At 34.7% G+C, this 21,864-nt stretch overlaps 1 protein-coding gene across 4 annotated transcripts in view; it reads right to left on the bottom strand.

Annotated features, from left to right (window-relative positions):
* Positions 1 to 21,864, bottom strand: part of PIK3C2G (phosphatidylinositol-4-phosphate 3-kinase catalytic subunit type 2 gamma) — a 424,274-nt gene that overhangs the window by 138,698 nt on the left and 263,712 nt on the right. For all 4 annotated transcript variants that reach the window (XM_050750052.1, XM_050750054.1, XM_050750055.1 and 1 more), the window contains 3 exons: positions 20,869 to 20,998; positions 16,387 to 16,523; positions 14,337 to 14,506 (listed from right to left, as the gene is read on the bottom strand). In XM_050750052.1, coding sequence (XP_050606009.1) covers positions 14,337 to 14,506; positions 16,387 to 16,523; positions 20,869 to 20,998 — 437 coding nt within the window. The remainder of the gene's footprint in view (positions 1 to 14,336; positions 14,507 to 16,386; positions 16,524 to 20,868; positions 20,999 to 21,864) is intronic.

The raw sequence follows: 21,864 nt of genomic DNA, 5'->3' as shown, positions 1-21,864 counted from the left end.
ATTGGATAAAGAATCAAGACCAATCAGTGTGCTGAATTCAGGAGACTCATCTCACATACTAATACACATATAGGCTCAAAATAAAGGGGTGGAGGTAAATTTACTAAGTAAATGGAAAGCAAAAGAAAGCAGGGGTTGCAATCCTAGTCTCTGACAAAACAGACTTTAAAGCAACAAAGATAAAAAAAAGACAAAGAAGGTCATTACATAATGGTAAAGGGATCAATTCAACAAGAAGAGCTAACTATCCTAAATATATATGCACCCAGTACAGGAGCACCCAGATTCATAAAACAAGTTCTTAGAGACCTACAAAGAGACTGAGACTCCACACAATAATAGTGGGATACTTTAACACCCCACTGTCAATACTAAACAGATCAAGGAGACAGAAAATTAACAAGGATATTAAGGATTTGAACTCAGCTCTGGATCAAGTGGACCTAACAGATATCTACAGAACTCTCCAACCCAAGTCAACAGGATATACATTCTTCTCAAGGCCACATGGCACTTAATTCTAAAATTGACCGTGTAATTGGAAGGAAAACACTCCTCAGCAAATACAAAAGAATTGAAATCATAACACAGTCTCTCAGACCACAGTGCAATCAAATTACAAGTCAGGATTAAGAAACTCACTCAGAACCACACAATAACATAGAAATTGAGCAACCTGCTCCTGAATGACTCCTGGGTAAATAGTGAAATTAAGGCAGAAATCAAGAAGTTCTTTGAAACCAATGAGAACAGAGAGACAACGTATCAGAATATCCGGGACACAGCTAAAGCAGTGTTAAGAGGGAAATTTAAAGCACTAAATGTCCACATCAGAAACTGGAAATATCTCACATCAACACTCTCACATCACAATTAAAAGTGCTAGAGGAAAAAAAAAAAGAATTAAAAAAAAAAAAAAGTGCTAGAGAAGCAAGAGCAAACTAATCAAAAAGCTAGCAGAGACAAGAATTAACTAAGATCAGAGCAGAATTGAAGGTGATAGAGACACAAAAAACCTCCAAAAAAAATGAATCCAGGAGCTTGTTTTTTGAAAAAATTAACAAAATAGATAGATGGCTATTTAGAATAATAAAGAAGAAAAGAGAGAAGAATCAAATAGACACAATAAAAAGTGATAAAGGGGGTATCAACACTGACCCCACAGAAATACAAACTACCATCAGAGAATACTATGAACACCTCTATGCAAATACACTAGAAAATTTAGAAGAAATAGATAAATTCCTGGACACATACACCCTCCCAATACTAAACCAAGAAGAAGTCAAGTCCCTCAATATACCAAGAACAAGCTCAGAAATTGAGGCAGTAATTAACAGCCTACCAACCAAAAAAAGCCCAGGACCAGACAGATTCATAGCCAAATTCTACCAGAGGTACAAAGAGAAGATGGTACCATTCCTTCTGAAACTATTCCAAACAATTGAGAAGGTGGGACTCCTCCCTAACTCATTGTCTGAGGTCAGCATCATCCTGATACCAAAACCTGGCAGAGACACAACAAAAAAAGAAAACTTCAGGCCAATATCCCTGATGAACATCATTGTGAAACTCCTCAATAAAATATTGGCAAACCAAATCCAGCTGCACATCAAAAAGCTTATCCACCACAGTCAAGACGGCTTCATCCCTGGGGTGCAAGGCTGGTTCAACATACACAAATCAATAAACGTAATCCATCACATAAACAGAATCAATGACAAAAACCACATGGTTATCTCAAAAGATGGAGAAAAGGTCTTTGATAAAATTCAACATCCGTTCATGTTAAAAACTCCCAATAAACTTGGTATTGATGGAACATATCTCAAAATAATAAGCTATTTATGACAGACCCACACCCAATATCATACTGAATGGGTGAAAGCTGGAAGCGTTCCTTTGGAAACCAGCACAAGATAAGGATGCCCTCTTTCACCACTCCTATTCAATATAGTATTGGAAGTTCTGGCCAGGGCAATCAGGCAAGAGAAAGAAATAAAATGTATTCAAATAGGAAGAGAGGAAGTCAAATTGTCTCTGTTTGCAGGCGACATGATTCTATATTTAAAAAACCCTATTGTCTTAGCCCCAAAACTCCTTAAGCTGATAAGCAACTTCAGCAAAGTCTCAGGATACAAAATCAATATGCAAAAATCACATGCATTCCTATACATCAACAATAGACAAACAGAGACTCAAATCATGAATTTACTCCCATTCACAATTACTACAAAGAGAATGAAATACCTAGGAATACAGTTAACAAGGGATGTGAAGGACCTCTTCAAGGAAAACTACAAACCAGTGCTCAAGGAAATAAAAGAAGACACAAACAAATGGAAAAACATCCCATCCTCATGGATAGGAAGAATCAATATCATATTTAATTTCTGCTGTGGCTTAAGTTTTGGTGCTCATTGTAAGTGTTCCCCAGACTGAGAAACAATGGCAAGGCAGCAAATTAGGTCTTGTGCAATATTTTATTTCCGGTACTCATGATAAGTCTTCCCCAGAATGGAAAGCAATGGCAGACAAATGATTATGTTCTAATGTTAAGTACCAAACCACCAAAGATCACCTGCAAAAGCTGGAAGACATGGCCAACTCCTCAAACGTGTGAGCATCAATGAAAATATGCAAGGATTGTGAAAACTTACGGATAGTTGACACTGTCAAAAAAAAAAAAAAAAAAAAAAAAGGAAAAGCAAAGAAAATAGAAAAACAACATCAACAAAGTTCCAGTAATGGACACAGAAAAATTGAAGTTCTATAAAATGTTTGATAAAGAATTCAGAATAATCTTAAAGGAATTCAGCAAAAAACAAGAAAAATGTTTAAAATGTATATATAAAATTTGGGAAACCATCCAGAAATAAAATTTAAAAATTTGACAAAGACAGAGGAACAATTAATAAAAAACCAAATAGGAAAGAAAAAAGCATAACAACTGCACTGAAAAACTCATCAGAAAACATAAACAACAGACTTGATCACACAAAAGTCAGTGAGCTTCAAGACCAAATACATGAAATTACCCAATCAGAGAAGCAAAAAGAAAAAAAGAGTGAAAAGGGCCTATGAGAATTATGGGACACCATCAAGCAAACTAACCTCCACATAATAATAATTCCCAAAAAGGAGGAGAGAGAAAAAGGCCTAGGAATCATATTTAAGGATATAATGTCTGAAAATTTTCAAAATCTATGACATTGTTCAGGTAGAGGAAACCCAGAGGTCACCAATCAAATTTAAACTAGGGAGAAATTCCCCAAGACACATTATAATCAAATTATCAAAATTTAAAGACAAAGAAAGAATGCTGAAAGCAGCAAGAGAAAAGAAACACATTTTTAGCCGAGCCTCAATCCAACTTTCAGTGGGTTTCACAGCAGAAACCCTGCAGGGCAGGGAAAGCAGGATAACATATTCAAAATGCTGAATGAAAAAAAAAAAATCAGTCAATAATAGAGTATTCAGCAAAGCTATTCTTAAAACATCATGAAGAGATAAAAGACTTTTCTAGAAAAATGAAAACTGAGGGAATTCATTAACACCAGGTCTTACATGAAATGCTAAAGGGAGTTATTCATTCTGAATGAAAAGAATGCTAACCTGTAACAAGAAAACACCTGAATGTATTAAAATCACTGATATAAGTAAGTAGACAGACAAAGTCAGAATAATGTAATACTATAATTATGGTGTGCAAGCCATTTATATATTTAGTATAAAGACTAAACATTTTTTGAGGAAATAAATAGAAAATTTTAAATATCCTTGAGGCAAGTGGAAATGGAAACACAATATACTAGAATCTGTGGGATATAGCAAAAGCAGTTCTATGAGGGAAATTGGTATCAATAAATGCATACATCAACAAAATAGAAATATATTAAAAAAAAACCCTAATGTTATACCTCATGGAACTAGAAAAACAGGAACAAATGAAACCCCAAATTAGTGGAAGGAAAGAAACAACAAAGATCAGAACAGAAATAAATGAGAAATTAAAACAAATACACAAGTTCAATGACAAATATTAGTTGGTTCTTTAAAAAAATAAATAAAATTAACGAACAGTTAGCTAGACTAAGAAAAAGGAGAAAAGACAAGTAAAATCAAAGATTTTAAAAAGGGCCATTACAACTAATAGAAATACAAAGGCTCAGAAGAGACTATTATGGGCAATTATATGCCAACAAACTGGAAAATCCAGCAGAAATAGGTAAATTACTGGATACACACAACATGCTAAGATTAAATCATGAAGAAATAGAAAACCTGAACAAACTAATCATGAGTAACAAGACTGAAGTAGTAATAAAGACTCTCCCATCAAAGGAAAGTCCAGAGCCTGATGGTTTTACTGCTGAATTCTGGTATTTGAAAAAAAAACTAATACAAATTCTTACCAAACTCTTCCAAAAAAAAAAAAAAAAAAAAAAAAAACAAAAAAACTGAGAATCATTCCAAACTCATTTTATGAGGCCAGCATTACACTAGTACCAATATCAGAGAAGCATACAACAAAAAAGAAAACCACAGGTCTCATGAGCATAGAAGCAAAAATCCCCAACAAATTACTAGCAAACCAATTCAACAACACGTTAAAAAGATCAGTCACCGTGATCAAGTGGGATTTATACCAGGATGCAAGGATGATTCAACTGCAAATAAATAGGTGTGATGCATCACATGAACAGAATCAAGGACATAAATCATATAATTGCTTCAAGAGTTATAGAAAAAGTATTTGATAAAATTTAACATCCTTCATGATAAAAACTCTCAACAAATTAGGCATAAAAGGAAAATACCTCAACATTATAAAGTCAGTATGTGACAAACCCACAGCTAACATCATAAAAAATGAGGAAAAGTTAAAATTATTCCTCTAAGATCTGGAACAAGAAGACAAGGATGCCCTCTGTAACCACTTTTATTCAACATAGTATTGGAAGTCCTACTCAGAGCAATTTGGCAAGAGAAAGAAATAAAGAATATTTAAATAGGAAAGCAGGACGTCAAATTATCCATGTTTGCAGATGACATGATCATGTATAGAGAAATACTAAAGATTTCACAAAAAATTTACCAAAACAAATAAACGAATTCAATAAAGTTGCAGGATACAAAATCAACACATGAGATTAGTAGCAATTCTATACATCAGTAGAGAACTACTTGAAAAAGACATCAAAAAGGCAATCCCTTTTACAATGGCTACAAAAAAGTAAAATAGAAATAAATGTAACCAAGGAGGTGAAAGATCTCTGCAATAAAAACTATTAAGCATTAAAGAAAGAATTCAAAGAAAACAAAACAGTATAAGGATCGTATGTTCAGGGATTGAAATAAAATCAATAAAGAAATATCGGACATAGATTATACTTTAGACCAACTAGACCTAACAACATATACAAAACATTCCATCCAATAGCACAGGATACCCATTCTTCTCAGGTGCACATGAAACATTCTCCAGGATAGATCATGTAAAGTCACAAAAGAAAACGTAACAAATTCAAGGTGATTGAAATTATATTAAGTATGTTTTTGGATCACAGTGCTGTAAAACTAGAAATCAACTACTGGAGAACTTTGGAAAATACTCAAATATGTGGAAATCAAACAACATGCTCATAAACAACCAATGGGTCACAGAAAATATAAAAAATACCTGGAGACAAAAATAAAAGCAAAACAGACTAAAGCGTATTGCATGCAGCAAAAGCAGTTCCAAGTGGGAAATTAATAGCAATAAATGTCTATGTCAAAACAGAAGAAAAATCACAAATAAACAATGTAACAAAACACCTCAAAAATCTAGAGACAGAAGAACTACCTTAAGAGTTCAAAGCTGGCAAATGAAAGGAGATAACAAAGACCAGAGCAGAAATTAATGAAATAAGTACTAAAAAAAAAAAAATAGAAAAAAATAACACAGTTGTTTTTTTGAAAAGATAGACAAAATACAAAATACAAACCATTTACTAGACGGTTTGTACTCTGTAATACAAACTGTTTACTAGACTAGGAAAAAAAGAAAGACTATTCAAATAAATGAATCAAAAGTGAAACAGGAGACATTATAGGTGATACTACTGAAATAGAAAGGATCATTAAAAAATGGGATGAGCAATTACATGCAAAAAAATTGGATAACCTCAAAGAATTAGATAAATTCCTAGACACATATAACCTACCAAGACTGAATCAGAAAGAAAGAGAAAATCTGAATAGCCCAATAATGAGTAAGGAGATTGGATCAGTAATAAAAAGTCTCTCATCAAAGAAAAGCCTACAACTGGACAGCTTTACTCCTGAATTCTATCAAACATTAAACAAACAAACAAAAAAACCCAAACCTAATACTAATCCTTTTCAAACTCTTCCACAAAATTGAAATAGAAGAAATTCTTTCAAACTCATTTTATGAGACTAGCTTTATCTTGATATCAAACCCAGAAAAGCATACTACAAGAAAAGAAAATTATAGGCCAATCTTTCTAATTAACGTAGATGCAAAAATACTCAAGAAAATATTATTAGAATGCTGAATTCCAGAAAAAATTAAAAGAATCATTCACCATGGTCAAGAAGGATTTACCCTGGGATCCCAGGATGGTTCAACATACCCTAATTAATAAATATGATACACTAAATTTATGAAATGAAGGATAAAAATAACGTCATCATCTCACTGGATGCAGAAAAATCATGTGACAAAATGTAACATACCTTCATGATAAAACGCTCAACAGTTTAGGTATAAAGGATATGTACCTCAGGACAATAAAGGCCATATATGACAAACCCATAGCTAACTTTATTCTCAATGGTGAAAAGTTGAAAGCTTTTCCTCTAAGATCAGAGACAGAACAAGGATGTCCATTCTTACCACTTCTTTTCAGCATAGTACTGGAAGTCCTCACCACAGCAGTTAGGCAAGGCAAAAAGAAAATCAAAGGCATCCTAGTAGGAAAGGAAGAAGTGAAATTGTTTCTATTTGCTAATGACATGATATATATATATAGAAAATCCTAAAGACTCCACTAAAGAACTGTTAGAACTGATAAAGGAATTCAGTAAAGTTGTAAGACACAAAACAAACATACAAAAATCAGTAGCATTTCTATATATTAATAATGAACTATCTGGAAAAAAAAAAAAGAAAATCCCATTTATAGTGGCAACAAAAAGTCAAATATTTAGGTGAAAATTTAACCAAGGAGGTAAAGGACTTGTATAGTGAATACTGTAAAACACGGATGAAAGAAATTGAAAAAATTTAAATGAAAAGATTTTCTGTGTTCATGGATTGGAAGAATTAATATTTTTAAAATTTCCATATTACCCAAAGCAATCCACAGATTCAGTGCAACTCCTGTAGAACTCCGATGTCATTTTTTTCACACAAATGGACAAACAATCCTTATTATGCAACCACAACAGATCCCAAGCAGCCAAAACAATCTTGAGCAAAAAGAACAAAGCTAGAGGAATCATACTACCCAACTTCAAGACATATTATAAAGTGATTGTAATCAAAACAGCATGGTCCTGGCATAAAAATAGACACATTGAACACAAGGGAACAAGATAGAAAACTGAGAAATAAACCCATGCATTTATGGTCAACTTGTTTTTGACAAAGGTGGCAAGAACACATGATGGGAAGAAGACAGTCTTTCAATAAATTGTGTTTTATAAACTGGATATTCGCATGAAGAATAAAATTAGGACCTTAGCTTACATCACCCACAAAAAAATAGCTCAAAATGGAGAAAATACTTAAATATAAGACTTGAAACTATAAAACTGCTAGAAGAAAACGTAAGGGGAAATCTCCATGACATTGGTCTTAGAAATTTTATTTTTGGATAAGACCCCAAAAGCAAATGCAACAAAAGCAAAAGTAGACAAATGGAAGGCATCAAACTAAAACACTTCCACTCAGTAAAGGAAACAATTAGCAAACTGAAGAGCTGGCCCATAGAATGGGAGAAAATGTTTGCAAACCATTTGTCTGATAATGGGTTGATATCAAAAATATATAAGAAATACTCAAGTAACTTAATAACAAGAAAACAAATAAACTGATTAAAAAATGAGCAAAGAACCTAAACAGACATTTCTCAAAAGAAGACATAAATGGCCAATAAGTACATAAACAGCTAAGCATCACTAATTATCAAGGAAATGCGATTAAAGCCACATTGAAAAACCACCTCACATCTGTTAGAATGGGTTTATCAAAAACATGAAAGATTAAGTATTGGAGGGATTTGGAGAAAAGGGAAATTATGCAATGTTTGTGGGAATATAAATTAGTACAGCAATTATGGAAGACAGTATGTAGTTTCCTCTAGAAACTAAAAATAGAACTACTGTATGACCGAATAATCTTGCTTCTGGGTATTTATTCAAAAGAATGGAAATAAATATGTTGCAAGAATGTCTTCACTCTCATATTCTTTGCAGTATTGTTCAAAATAGCTAAGATATGGGAACAAATAAATGTCCATCAATGGATGAAGAGATAAAGAAAATGTAGTACGTACACACAATAAAATACTATGTAGTTTTAATGGTGGGAAATTCTGTCATTTATGACAACATGAATGAATCCAGAGAGCATTATGCTAAGTGAAATAAGCCAACCACAAAAAAATCACATGATCTCACATACATGCAAAATCTAATAAAGTTTGATTCATAAGAGCAGAATGGTGATTATCAGAGTCTTAGAGAGTGAGGAGTTGGGGGGAATGAGGAGCTGTTGATCAAAGGGTATAAAGTTTCAGATAGACAGTAGGAATAGACTTTTAGATCTATTGTCCATCAGCTGACTACAGTTAATAGTAATTTATTATAAATTTAAAAATAACAGTAAATTTCAAATGTCTCACCATAAAAAAGTGATAAGTAAGCAAGGTGGTGGATATGTTAACTAGTCTGATTTCATCACATTGTATCCCATAAACACAAACAATTATGATCAATCATAAATAACATAAATAATATTTTTCAAAAACAAAAATAAATAAAAACAAAACAAAAACACATAGTCTGTCTCCAGCATACCTGACCTTAAACACTGGTCATATTGCCCTTTAAAATTATCTAGAAAGAAAGCTAGGCTAGCTTTTCTTAATGCAAGGCTAGCATTAGCAAAGCGAAAGGCCTTATAGAATATGAAAACACAGTCTAGTCTAAAAAATAAAAGTATGAAATACAGAGTTAAGAGAGCAACAAACATCAGTAATAAATACTTTTCTCAATTTATCCTGCTTTATAAGAGCATGTAATTGTCAAGAAATTATTGAGTTGAAATTTTGAGTTTATTGCTACAGTGAAATCTTTTATGTAATGAAAAATTACTCAGTAGAAATCATTGTTATAGTGGAATTGAGTGCAAAATTGTGAATGCATAATTTGCTAACCACTTTAATTTGTATCTTGGTGAAATAAAATTAAAAAATGAAGATAGGTCATGCACTGTGGCACATGCCTATAATTCCAGCATTTTGGGCTGAGGTCCAAATTGCTTGAGCCTAGAGTTGAAGACCAGCCTGGGCAACATGATGAGACCCTATCTCTACAAAAAAATAAAAAAGTTAGCCGGGTGTGGTGGTGCATGCCTCTGGTCCCAGCTACTTGGGAAGTTGAGGTGGGAGGATCGCCTGAGTCCAGGGAGGTAAAGGTTGCAGTGAGCCATGATTGTGCCACTGCACTCCAGCCTTAGCGACAGAGTAAGACCCTGTCCCTCCAAAAAGAAGATAATAATTAGGCAATAGTTGAAAAAAAAAAAAAAACAATTGGTTTCAGAGAGCTGGAGAAATTCCTCATCGCTTCCATTATAAACATTAGTCAAATTTTCCCCAGAATCATTAAGTAATACCTCAGTTGTTCTTTGATTTAATCTGATGGTATAAAATCTCTTTGTCTAGTCTCACAACTAAAGTCAATAACAACGGATAGTTTGTTTATATGCAGGATGTGAAATCCTTCATAATCATAACTAAGATTTTTTTTTCTCTCTTAGAAGTTTGAAAATTTTGGGGAGCCTCAGAGTTGGTCTGAGCATCGAAATAGAAATTCCAGATTCCTGGAGAACTGAATTCAGAGGAATAGTTCAGTGACACCTGGGCATAGATTCCAAATGACAGAGTGGCTTGGCTGACTCAATTTAATTCAAGAACCAGGAAAGCTCAATGTCTGTAACATACCCTAAACAGAGTAACACGGATGCTTAGTGTGAGATGATCTGGAATGGTGATGTAAGCATGAGTATAAAAGGGTAGCAGCCCAGTGAGAAATCAGTTTTTTTCCTCAAAATCCTTCTTATAAGAATATCACCTCTTTGCTGTGTTAGTTAATACACAATGAATTAGTTAATATATGTTAATAATATTTTGTAGCCAGGCGCAGTGGCTCACGCCTGTAATCCCAGCACTTTGAGGCCAAGGCAGGCGAATTGCCTGAGGTCAGGAGTTTGAGACCAGTCTGACCAACACGGTGAAACCCTGTCTTTACTAAAATTACAAAAAAACCAGCTGGGCATAGTGGCATGTAATTACAGCTACTCGGGAGGCTGAGGCAGGGGAACTGCTTGAACCAGGGAGGTGGAGATTGCAGTGAGCCGAGATTGTGCCATTGCACTCCAGCCTAGGTGACAGAGACACTATCTCAAAATAAATAAATAAATAAAAATTAAAAAGCAATAATAATAATATTGTGTAAACCATAAAAAGTTATACAAATGCTTTTCCCTCCCATGTTTTTAAGAAATAGACAATAGGAGAAACACATGTATCTGTACATATAAACTCTATGCTTCCAGTGAGTGCAGCATTTTACATTAAAGACTATGACCTAGGGTTATTGTTGGTTGGTATTGGAGCATTATATGATCTTGTCAGAGTATGGGATGTTATGACAGTCCTAGGTCATGATTTATAAATCTAGTTTTATATATTATGGGGGGGTGCTGTTATTAAACCCATTTATGCCTAGTGTTCCATTCCTGGAACGCTAAGCTTGTGGGAGTTATTTATATCATACTGCTCAAGGTCATTGCCAAGGTCTGATTTTTCACAAAAAAATTTTGCAACCTCTGGCATAAGTGGGTTAATACATCTGAGTATGTGTACAGAAACTAGGCGTGGGCTAGGTTTCTCTCTAAAAACAGGGTCCGTAATGTAATAAATGTGGGACAAATAAGAATGTTCATTTATCCTAGGGGAATACAAAGGTCCTACTTATAGGACCTATAAGACTTGTAAAAGGACTTTTGTGTACCTAAAAAACAATAAGAATATTCAATGAACCTAGGATGGAAGAAGTTAACTGTCCTACAAAACAACGTTCAGTGAATTCCAGAAACAACTGAAAGAGCTTAGGAAGAGAAATGTTAGGTGCTTCCTACAATTCAAAAGATAGTGTAATAGGTACAGTTCAGTTTTACCATTAAACAAACTCAGGGAAAAAGTATCAGCATTGAGAAAGTAATCCAAGGAGACACTGCTGATGAGCCTTACGGGAGCCACCAATGGACATAAAATCTTGGAAACAATAATCCATATGGATCATGGAGCTGCAGTTGGCCTCCTCAGCTGGTGGTTAATAACTAATATGCTCAAAGGAAGACAGTGGCAAATTCATTTTCATTCATCCAATCAATAATTATTGAATGGCTGATGATTGTTTTATTGGCTGCTTAATTCAGCAGAAAATATTAAGAACCAATTATAACTGTGGCTGTATGCTGGGCACATTTTTAATTTACCTATGATGCTGCCTAAGAAAGGTTTAAAATTGCCAAACTCTAGAAGTAGCAGTAGCTGCTCTAGCATCAACAAGCAACCAAACTGGAACTTGATATTCTCTACAGAGCCTGGTGTGTGAACTTACCACACTGTGTTAATAATCTTTTCTTTACTTTTTTTTGTCTCCCAACTGGAACTTATTCTGTAGAGCTGAAATACCTTTTTTCATTTTAAACCACTCACATGAACCATACAGAAGCCAGAGGAACAAATGAATAAGGGTACCCCAAATTGCCAGTGTACAATACATCAAAAGTTAAAAAAAAGTTGTCCAAACTGAATCTTTGAATTTTTTTAGAAAAAGGTGGAGTTCAGGAAAAAAGTGTTACATGAATAAATTTTATAGATACTCAAGTATGTTAATTGAGTTTGTCCCTCATAAGCTAGGTATCTCTCCTCTATGACGTTCTCATGGTCTGTACGTTTCTCTATCTCTACCCTTATAACATTTTATAATAATCATTTATGTGTCTGTATTTGCAGTACTTGAAAGAGTATCCCTAACTGACATGGTAAATGCATATTAATTCTTTGTATCTCCAATGTTTATCACAGTCCTTGGCACACAGACCATTCCCAGTGGACATTTAAGGAGTGAATGAAGGTCAGGCACAGTGGCTCACGCCTCTAATCTCTGCAGTTTGGGAGGCCAAGGCAGGAGGATCACTTGAGGCCAGGAGTTCGAGACCAGCCTGGCCAACATGGTGAAACCCCATCTCTACTAAAAATACAAAAATTAGCCAGGCATGGTGGCTCACTCCTGTAGTCCCAGCTACTTGGGAGGCTGAGGCAGGAGAATCACTTCAGCCCAGGAGGTGGAGGTTGCAATGAGCCAAGATTGTGCCACTGCACTCTAGCTTGGGTGACAGAGTGAGACTCTATCTCAAAAAAAAAAAAAAAAAAAAAAAAAAAAAAAAGAAAAAGAAAAAAAGAAAAAGAAGTGAATGAATATGTGGTGAATTTTTCGAGGCTATTTATTAAAGAAAGCAATATATTGAAAGTAACAAAAAGTAAAATAATCCATTTGTATACATCATGTAGTTTATGATGCCTTTTTAATGCCAGGTCATGGCCATCTGGTATAAATTCAATCACATTATCTTGTAAGAAATATTATTATTTCTTATATTGAGGGGCTGTTCTCAGGCAAAATGGACTAATGAGTCTTTGGAATGGTTTCATCCTATTTCTACCTTCATATGAAATATGTTTTTAAAGACTTTTAGTGTTCAATCTTTGATTTCTGTACTTTCAGCTCAAATAAAATGAAACAAAACCTATTCATCTGTCAGTATTCCTTATTTCAGTAAATAATATAATTATTTAGTCATTTGCTAAGATAAAACAATCTAGGCATCATCCTTGAATGTTTTCTTTTCTTCTCTGACCTTCTGCGCCTCTCCCCCAGTTCATTAATCATAACCAAGTCCAATCAGTTAACAGATCCTGTGACTCTGTCTTCAAAATATATTCTGAATCTGTCCGTTTTTACTACTTCTGCCTTTACTGGTCTCACTTTATTGCAGTAGTCTCTTCACTGGTCTCCATTACACAAGGTATCAAAAGAAAGCTTTTGAAAACCACTGAAATCGCAAAGTTTCTCCTGAACTTAAAAAATAAGAGCCATACTCTATATGCCCTCTGTGCCCTACCTGATTGGGCCTCCACCAAACTCTTCACCTTTACCTCCTACTGCCCGCCCCTCTCCACCCCATCTCCAGACTGCAGGTCTTCTCGTCGCTGGAACATGCCATGCTTATTTCTGTGCTCACTGCTATTATATGTGCTATCCTTTCTTTCTGGAATACTCTTCTCATGGATCTCCATGAGGTGGTCGTGGGGACACAGCTCTCTGTCATGTCTTCCAAGATGCCTCTTTAAAATAGTATCCCTACTCCAGTTACTTTCTATTCCATTTCTCTGCTTTACTTTTCTAAAATAACTTCCCATTTTCTGTGTCATTTCTTTGCTTGTAAACTTATTTAATGTCTGCCACCCCTACTGGAAAGGGTTTGTATCTGTCTTGTTTACTGTTGTATCCTTGAATAGTAGGTATTCCCTAAATATCTGTGGAATGATGGAAGGCTAGTTAGTTCAGTGTGGGAAGTAAGCTAGTATGAATATGTATAGACCAGTGGTGATTTGCTATAAGCAATATATCAGATGTTTTGAGATCATCAATTCATACTTCATTGTCCATTCAAGTTTCATAAGGAAACAAAAAATATTATTTCAGACGACTCAGACTAAAACAGGATTAGTTGCTTCTCATGGGGAAAGACCGGTTTAGTCTACTACCAATTTGAGGAAATCAAATTTGTTGCATTAAAAATCTACTTTAAAACTTTTCTTCAATCTTATTAGATATATTATTATGTTTATATTACCTTGGGGGATTTGAGAGATGGGAGCAAGTCATCAGCAGGGCTTCTATGCAATTACATGTTATACATATTGCTTAGGACATTGCTTAATTACTGTAATAAACATTTGCGCACTGACCTTTTTATCCCTCCAAATGTTTGTGCATGACCTAGGAATTTTCCAAAGTCAATATGAAACATGTGGCCCGACTTTGTCAGCATGATATTATCATTGTGACGGTCACATACTCCCAGGATGAATGTTACCACACACCAGCCAGCACAGGAGTAGAAAAAGTTCCTTAAGGCCTAATCCATTGAAAAACAATCATACAAAAATAACAACAAAAAATGAGCAAATGCATTAGCATCAGAGGTAATCATAAAAAGTAAATGATAAAAAGCAAAATTACATAATCAGGACAAATTTCTACATCTCAGTGGACAGAAGGGTACAGTTAAGCAGCTGATTCTTGATCTGCTACAGAAAAATATGAAACAATTGTTCTTTAGTCTCTAATAGATAAATGTTTGCATTGAAACTGGGGAGAAGATCACCTTCATTCAGATGGAGTTTATTTTCATGGTTCACTAGAGAAGTTTCCTAGTGTGATTTTTTGATACTTCAAATATACAATAGTGAATGATTTTTTTTTCAAAGTAAAAGAAGGAGGAACAATACGGCCCAATATTGCCTATTCCCAGAGGACTTTTAAAATATCAGTTGTTGAATATTTGAAATTTTGGAAGACAGAGAAAGCTATACTGAGAAATGTGTAACATTTCATGTGTATTTTTACAAATAGGTCATCAACGTAGTTGATGTCTGAAACTGTTTGGTATAGTACATATACATCAGTGAATGCCTGTGTGGGTGGAAGCAGATTATCATTAAGTCAATTTGTGCTTATGTTTCTCTAATGAACAGAGGTTTCTTTCCAAAAATACACTTTGTTTCCAAAATGGTCTCCTGGGTATACATTATTTCATCAACTTGGTGGTGTAACCATGAATGACTGGTTGGGACAAGGTTATGGTCTCCTAGCATGGAGGGGCTGCCTTGATGCAGTGAAGGCTAGGTCACCAGGCTGCGTGCTAGGGTGCCTCAGTTCCAGGTCTTCCACATGCCTAGGCAAGTCACTTAATTTGTCAATCCAAATGTTCTTCACTTAGAAAGTGAAAATAATAAAATATGTCCTTCATATGGTGGTTGTGAAGAGTGATGTATTTGGAAACATCTCAAACAACGTAACCACAAGGATTAATGCAAAACTGAAGTTATAATTTTGGGAACAGCTAAAACATAGATTTCCAGGTAATTTTATCTAATTATTTATTATTTGGTCGTTAAACTTGTATTTTGCTCCAACATAATATTATGAAAGTGTGGAATAGATGAACTCTGGGGTCCTTTTTATCATGGCCTTTTTATCATAGGTAGGGTGACCAATCATCCCAGCTTACCAGGTCTGAGGAATTTCTCAAAATAAGGGGATTTCAGTCCACAGGATAGGACCGACCAAATCTACTGGTGCATTTTTGCATGAATTAGCATTTAGGTGCTCATGCCTCTGGGTGGACCCAGCTATACTAGATCATAGCTTGGCAAGTGGAACAAGGCCTGCTTCTAGCCACATTCATCTCCTTAGCCAAGATCCCTAATATAGGGCAGAACCTACACAACTGTACACTGCAAGCCAGATACCAGAATGAAGTAAACGTTGAGAAAAAATGTTTGCGGTCAAATAAAATGGTACATTTTGTAAAATTATGATATACATAAACTCTATTTTGCATTTTGCAAACCATTAAGAAAATGGGAGATGAAAAAGTAGAGAACAGTGGAAGAAATGTATTGCAAAGAAAAGCAGGGATATTTATAGCAATTGGAGATTAAAAGAGGTAACTTCAAGGGGTGTTGTTTCTAGGGTGAGACTGATGTCAGGATGGCCTCTGAGCTAAAAAAAATCTTTATTGATGACCAGGATTTTCACCCAGAAACTAAATAAAATACAGAAACTTTTATGTAGTTAATACATCACTTAAGCTGGGTCATTATTACTGGGCTGATGATTGACGTAGAACTCAAAATGCACTTAATTTACTTTTCTACAAATCAGAATATCTAATGAACCAGAGTATATTCTTATTTAAGTACATTATTTAAAATGATCTGCAGCAGGACAAACCTTTTCATAATCTGTCTTTAAGTGGTTGTGCTGACTGAACCACTTTTTTATTGTGTTTTCTTTCAATGGTCCTATCAGTCCAGAATGGCGATGAATCTTTGCTAGGGTCACAGCATCAGGTACCATCTGCACCAATCCTGGTAGACAGAAAAAAGGTTACAGAGACAATTCCTTCATCACAGGATGAGGGAGCCTTAGGAAATATAACAACAATAGCTTCTAGCACTACTGGGTTACCCCTTTCCTTTCCAAATTTTCTTTTCTGGAGGAGGCTTATCTAGATGCATCTCTAATTCTTCCTAAAATCCTGGAGAACAATGAGGCTACTTGCGTTTGGATCAGATTTAACAGAAGCAGCTTTAATATTTTTTCTAGAGCTATGGTAGCAAGCCAATCTTGATGATGAACGGAGACCCCACTGCGTCAACAGAGTAGTTAATTAATTATCACATGGCTGGTGCACTCATTTACAGTTTAAGGGAGGACATTTAAGCTTGGATAACAAACATATTTACAACTTAAGGGAGCCAAATGCACTCTCCATAACAAACATTGCATATATATTATAAAAATCAATGTTCAGGTTAAAAAAAGCTTCACAGTTAAATGTTACATTTCCGGGAGTGAACAGATTAACTCAGCAGTGAACATATAGAGAGCTACCTGCTCCTTCCTTCTCAGTCAATATTAAAGAGAAACTACAATAGTAATTTTTTAAAAAGGGATCATATATTGATTGAACTTAAATAGGAACTTTGCTCTGCTGGCCATGTATCCATCAAGGCTTTTTTAAATTAAATTTAATTTTTTTTAAAAAATTAAAATTTTTTGTGCCCCTAAGGTTATTGGAATGTAAATATTTGCAAACCTTCTGATTTTTATACTGTACAGAACAGCAATGTAGATCCAGTACTTAAAGCTCTCTCAGGGATAATGTCTACAAAACAACGTGCAATGTATTATAAAGTCATTAAAATAAATTAAAGTCTAGAGTTTCTGATTTCCATAGTCTTGACAATTGCAAGAGTTGCAAACTCAAATTCCCAGAGAGACCAGGGACACAAATATAACTACAAGAACAGAGAGATGGTTGAGTTTTTAAATTGACCATTTAATGATCTACCTTAAAAACATTCAAATTAAACAACATTAAAGTAGATTATGGTGGTGATAAACAAAAGACTTAATGCTGCTGAATTTGGTCAGTTGCAGCTAGTTTGCAGCCTTAATTTCTCTTAACATCTGATAGTCCTGTTGTGATCATTGGCCATCTACATTTGTGGATCAGAAGGAAACTTCACATCCCAGAGACAAGTCCTGGGAATATCCATAGTATCATGACACTTCTCCCTTCTCCCCTAACAGTATTCAGCTGTTGCCCAGGTTTTCTCATGTGTGTCAAGGGAGATAGCAGGTTTAAAACATTTAATGTCAGTAGGTGATGCTTTTTAATTCTGAAAATTTCCCTCCTCATTTTTCCAGTTTCTCTATTTAATACTTCCTAAAGGCAGTCACTTTCTACGTGGTTGCTGAGTGTTTCAATGCCATTTTACCTTTGACCATGCCCAAAATTAGGACTTAGATGACTGCACCTTTTTAGATACTTTTCTGCAGCAATGTCAATTACTTTTCCAACTACGTTGATTTTTAGGGAGTTAATGCTTGCTAAATCCCAAGTCACTGATCACAAGCCTTGAATTGCTGACTATCCAGAAAACCTTGTACCTAATTTATAGCAATCATGGTGGCTAAATTCTGCTCATTAATTGAAATCATAAATTACATTTTATGCATTTTAAGCTAGTGTATATCATACACTATTTAAATTCTTTGAACATCATTCTGTGCACATAGAGTAATATGTGTGGTTTCATTCTTATAGTCCTTTAATGCAATATTTCTCAAAATTTAATGCACATACAGATAACTCGGTGGTTTAATGGTTTAGCTCTGTGTCCCCAGTCAAATCTCATCTCAAATTATAATCCCCGTAATCCCCACATGTGGAGGGAGGGACCTGGTGGGAGGGGATCGGATCATGGGGGCAGTTTTCCCCCATGCTCTTCTCATGATAGTGAGTGAGTTCTCACAAGATTTGATGATTTTATTCGTGTTTAGCAGTTCCCCCTTCTCCCCCTTTTTTTCCTGCTGCCTTGTGAAGAAGGCCCTTGCTTCCGCTTCACCTTCCGCCATGAATGTAAGTTTCCTGAGGCCTCCCTAGCCATGTGGAACTGTGAGCCAATTAAACCTCTTTCCTTTATTAATTACCCAGTCCAGGTGTTTCTTTATAGCAGTGTGAAAATGGACAAATACATTTGGGGATTTTGTTAAAATGTTCTAATTGAGTATGGCGGGGTGCGGCCTGAGATTCTGCATTTCTACCAAGTTCCTAGGTGATGTCATTGCTGTGGGTCTGTGGTTCACACTTCAAGTAGCAAGGCTCTTAGGGATAAAATTACTCAAGGTGGTGTTATACGAGGTGGTGTCTTTCAGACAAGGGTGCATAAGAAACATCCAAGCGTCTTTTTGCAATCAACCTTTGAGCCCCTCCTCCACCTCCAGGGAAGTCTGATTTAGTACACCTGGTTGGGGGTAGGTTGCATCTACTCTTCCCATCCCCCTATGTAATTTTTATGTTCATCAAAGTTGGAGAACCAATGATAAAATAAATTCTGAAGAATTTTTATTTGCCCTGAAAATTTCTCCCAGAACTCCTAGGACATTACATACAAAGTGACCATGAGAATGATACTCAACAATGATATTGATAAAGTTATGGAAACTGGAGTTTACTCTCATCAAGGGCACAACTCTATTTAGCTCATTTTAGCATGCATTTCCCATCTAAAGTTGTGACATTTCTTGAGAAAAGTAGGTATTCAATAAGCCTTGGAACCTGATTAAAAATGCAACCTAATCTTCTAAAAATGACACTTGTTTTAATGATCTCTATTTTTCTTGAAGAATTATTTTGACAGTATAATGCCCTCTGAAATCTTACAGCTATTAGAGGTTGTTTGTTGGTAGACAGAGGAGAAAAATAACTTCTTTGTCTTGCGACATCTGCAACTTTGGATAAGTCTATAGTTATTTCTGCTGAATTATTTTATTAACTAAAAGATTCAGCCTTGGTTACATTCTATAATTATAAATAGAAATGAGATGAAATTTAAAAATTCCACTGGGATCAGTAATCTATTCAATTTCTAGAGAAAAGGTGATTCATGTAACATCAAATATCTCAGCTTGGATTATGTAGCATTATTCTATTTCAGCATTTTAGAACAGGAAAGCATTTGGTCACTTACGTGAGAAAAAGTAGGGTAAAATGCAAGGAATAACAATCTCATGGTACCAAGGGTAAATGACTGTTGTAGTAACTAGAGATTTAGAAAGTATTTAGAGTGGGACACGTGGCATGGAAGTAGTAGCCCTGTTATCAGAATCAAATTAATTGGCTAGTATGACTTGTAATGCAGTCATTGTAAGGTATTAAGTGGCAAGTGAATTTGGAGGTGTTTTTACACTTAGCATCTAAAATCTCAAGTGTTGACTGGGGTATTGAGACTGCTGGTGGGACTTCAGGAAGTGAGGATCCATGGCATGACAGTTCTCTTGTGATGACAGGTTTAAATTGTAGCTATGCTTGAATTAAAAAAAGAAAAAAATGACTACATGGTCTAGATCCCCTCTCCAGTTCTATGATTTCATCCCTTGTTTATGCACATGTATCTGCTATAATTCACACCAATTAATTTAATAAAATTCTAAGTGGCAATGGTTATATGTAAAAAAAATTATAAGATATCTTAGATATTGTTGTTTCTTTAGTTTGGCATTATTGTAATTAAGTGCAACTTCTACCTCAGATGTTTTAGTGATAATTTGGGTGATCTATTGACATTATTTTCATTGAAAATGTGCATAAGTATAATTATATTTTCATATTGATTTCTTGCCTTTTATAAAGGAAAAGAAATGCTGATATATGTCCAACATTTACATGTGTGACCAACATTGACTGTTGATACTTTATCTACTCAAAAGTCTTTTAGAAATTAAATTAAGGTTTACAATGTGTTTAGAATTTCCAGAATTCCTTTCAGCACTTGAAAATGTGTATTTTGTGTTAATAAGTAACAATTGTATTCTTTTAAAAATGAGTAGGCTTTATATTACAAAATGAGAAAAATAACAGTAAGTTATTAATGAAACTATAAAAGACACCTAAAAGAAAATCACAGTTAACATTTGGATTGTGAAGGTCCTAATTAATACCTAAAAGCATATTATGCTTTGTATAAATTCTGTCGGCTTATCATTTTTGAAAATAATTCTTTTTAAAGAAGAAGAATGTGTACAGTTCTTTGGATTTTCAAACTTGTAGTTTGAAACGAAAGCTGGAGAAAGTTTTGTAGCCTACTACCAGTCAATGTACGAAATAAATAATGTGAGCCAATGCACTTTCTAATCTATACTGACCTTGGTCTTTTCCTGTGGATAGACATCTATAAATGATCATTTGCATATCCAAGCCTTCTTGCAGCCAAATGTTGTCCATCACTTGAATAATCTGCAGAACAAGCATATCCTGACGAAGATCATCTCCAGCCTGTTAAAAACAAAATGATAGACCCTGGGTTTTTCCTTGAATTCCATTAAAAGCAGTCAAATATAGTACATGTCACTTTTTTCCTTGGATACATTTCTATCCTGACATAGAGTGGTTTTAATGGTTTTATTAGCACTAAAAGTACCTCGTGTTTCTGATACAAAATGTTTTTAAATGAGAACTTCCCTTTAGATAATTACAGAAGCTTCAACCATCAAATTAGAGGTGCTGCTTGGAATGCTGTTCCTTGATAATAATTTTCAATTTATTATCCACGTGCGATGTCTCAGATTCAAAGTCGGCAAAGACAGGCTGGATGAATGTTTATTCAAATTTCAAACTTAGCCAAGAGAGAACTCTTTCTAAGTGAAACATTATTTGCTGTGTCATAAATTTATGCACCGATATGCAGTTAGAATACCAAGAGCTTCTTGATTAGGAGTATAAATAGCATCCATATGATTGATTAGACTTTAAATCAGTGATTTCTCAAATTATTTTAAAGATAGTTAAAAGGTTTTCAGAGAAAATAATTTCCGATAATAATAAGAAATGATAAAGTGGTGATGGTCATGTATTGGTTAAGGGGATTGCATATGTTCAAAGGGGAAGGATAGTTATATCCTTTTAAACAAGTAAGAATTTTGGTTTTGAAAACACTTTCTAAATTTTACACAGAAAATCCTGCCAAGATAAGATTTTGTGTTTTCTTTTTTCCCCTTCATCAAAAGTACAGTGTTGTGGGACCACTAACTCTTGAGGTGACAGGACAAAGCAAAAGTACGGGCACACTACTCATTATCCTCCAAAATAGACAGTGAAAATTCACCAAAAATTCACTCTGAGACCTTGTTGCATGGCTTGGC

This window comes from Macaca thibetana, chromosome 11 (assembly GCF_024542745.1).
Source record: "Macaca thibetana thibetana isolate TM-01 chromosome 11, ASM2454274v1, whole genome shotgun sequence".
Taxonomy (NCBI): Eukaryota; Metazoa; Chordata; class Mammalia; order Primates; family Cercopithecidae; genus Macaca; species Macaca thibetana.
This window is presented reverse-complemented; position numbering and strand designations above follow the sequence as displayed.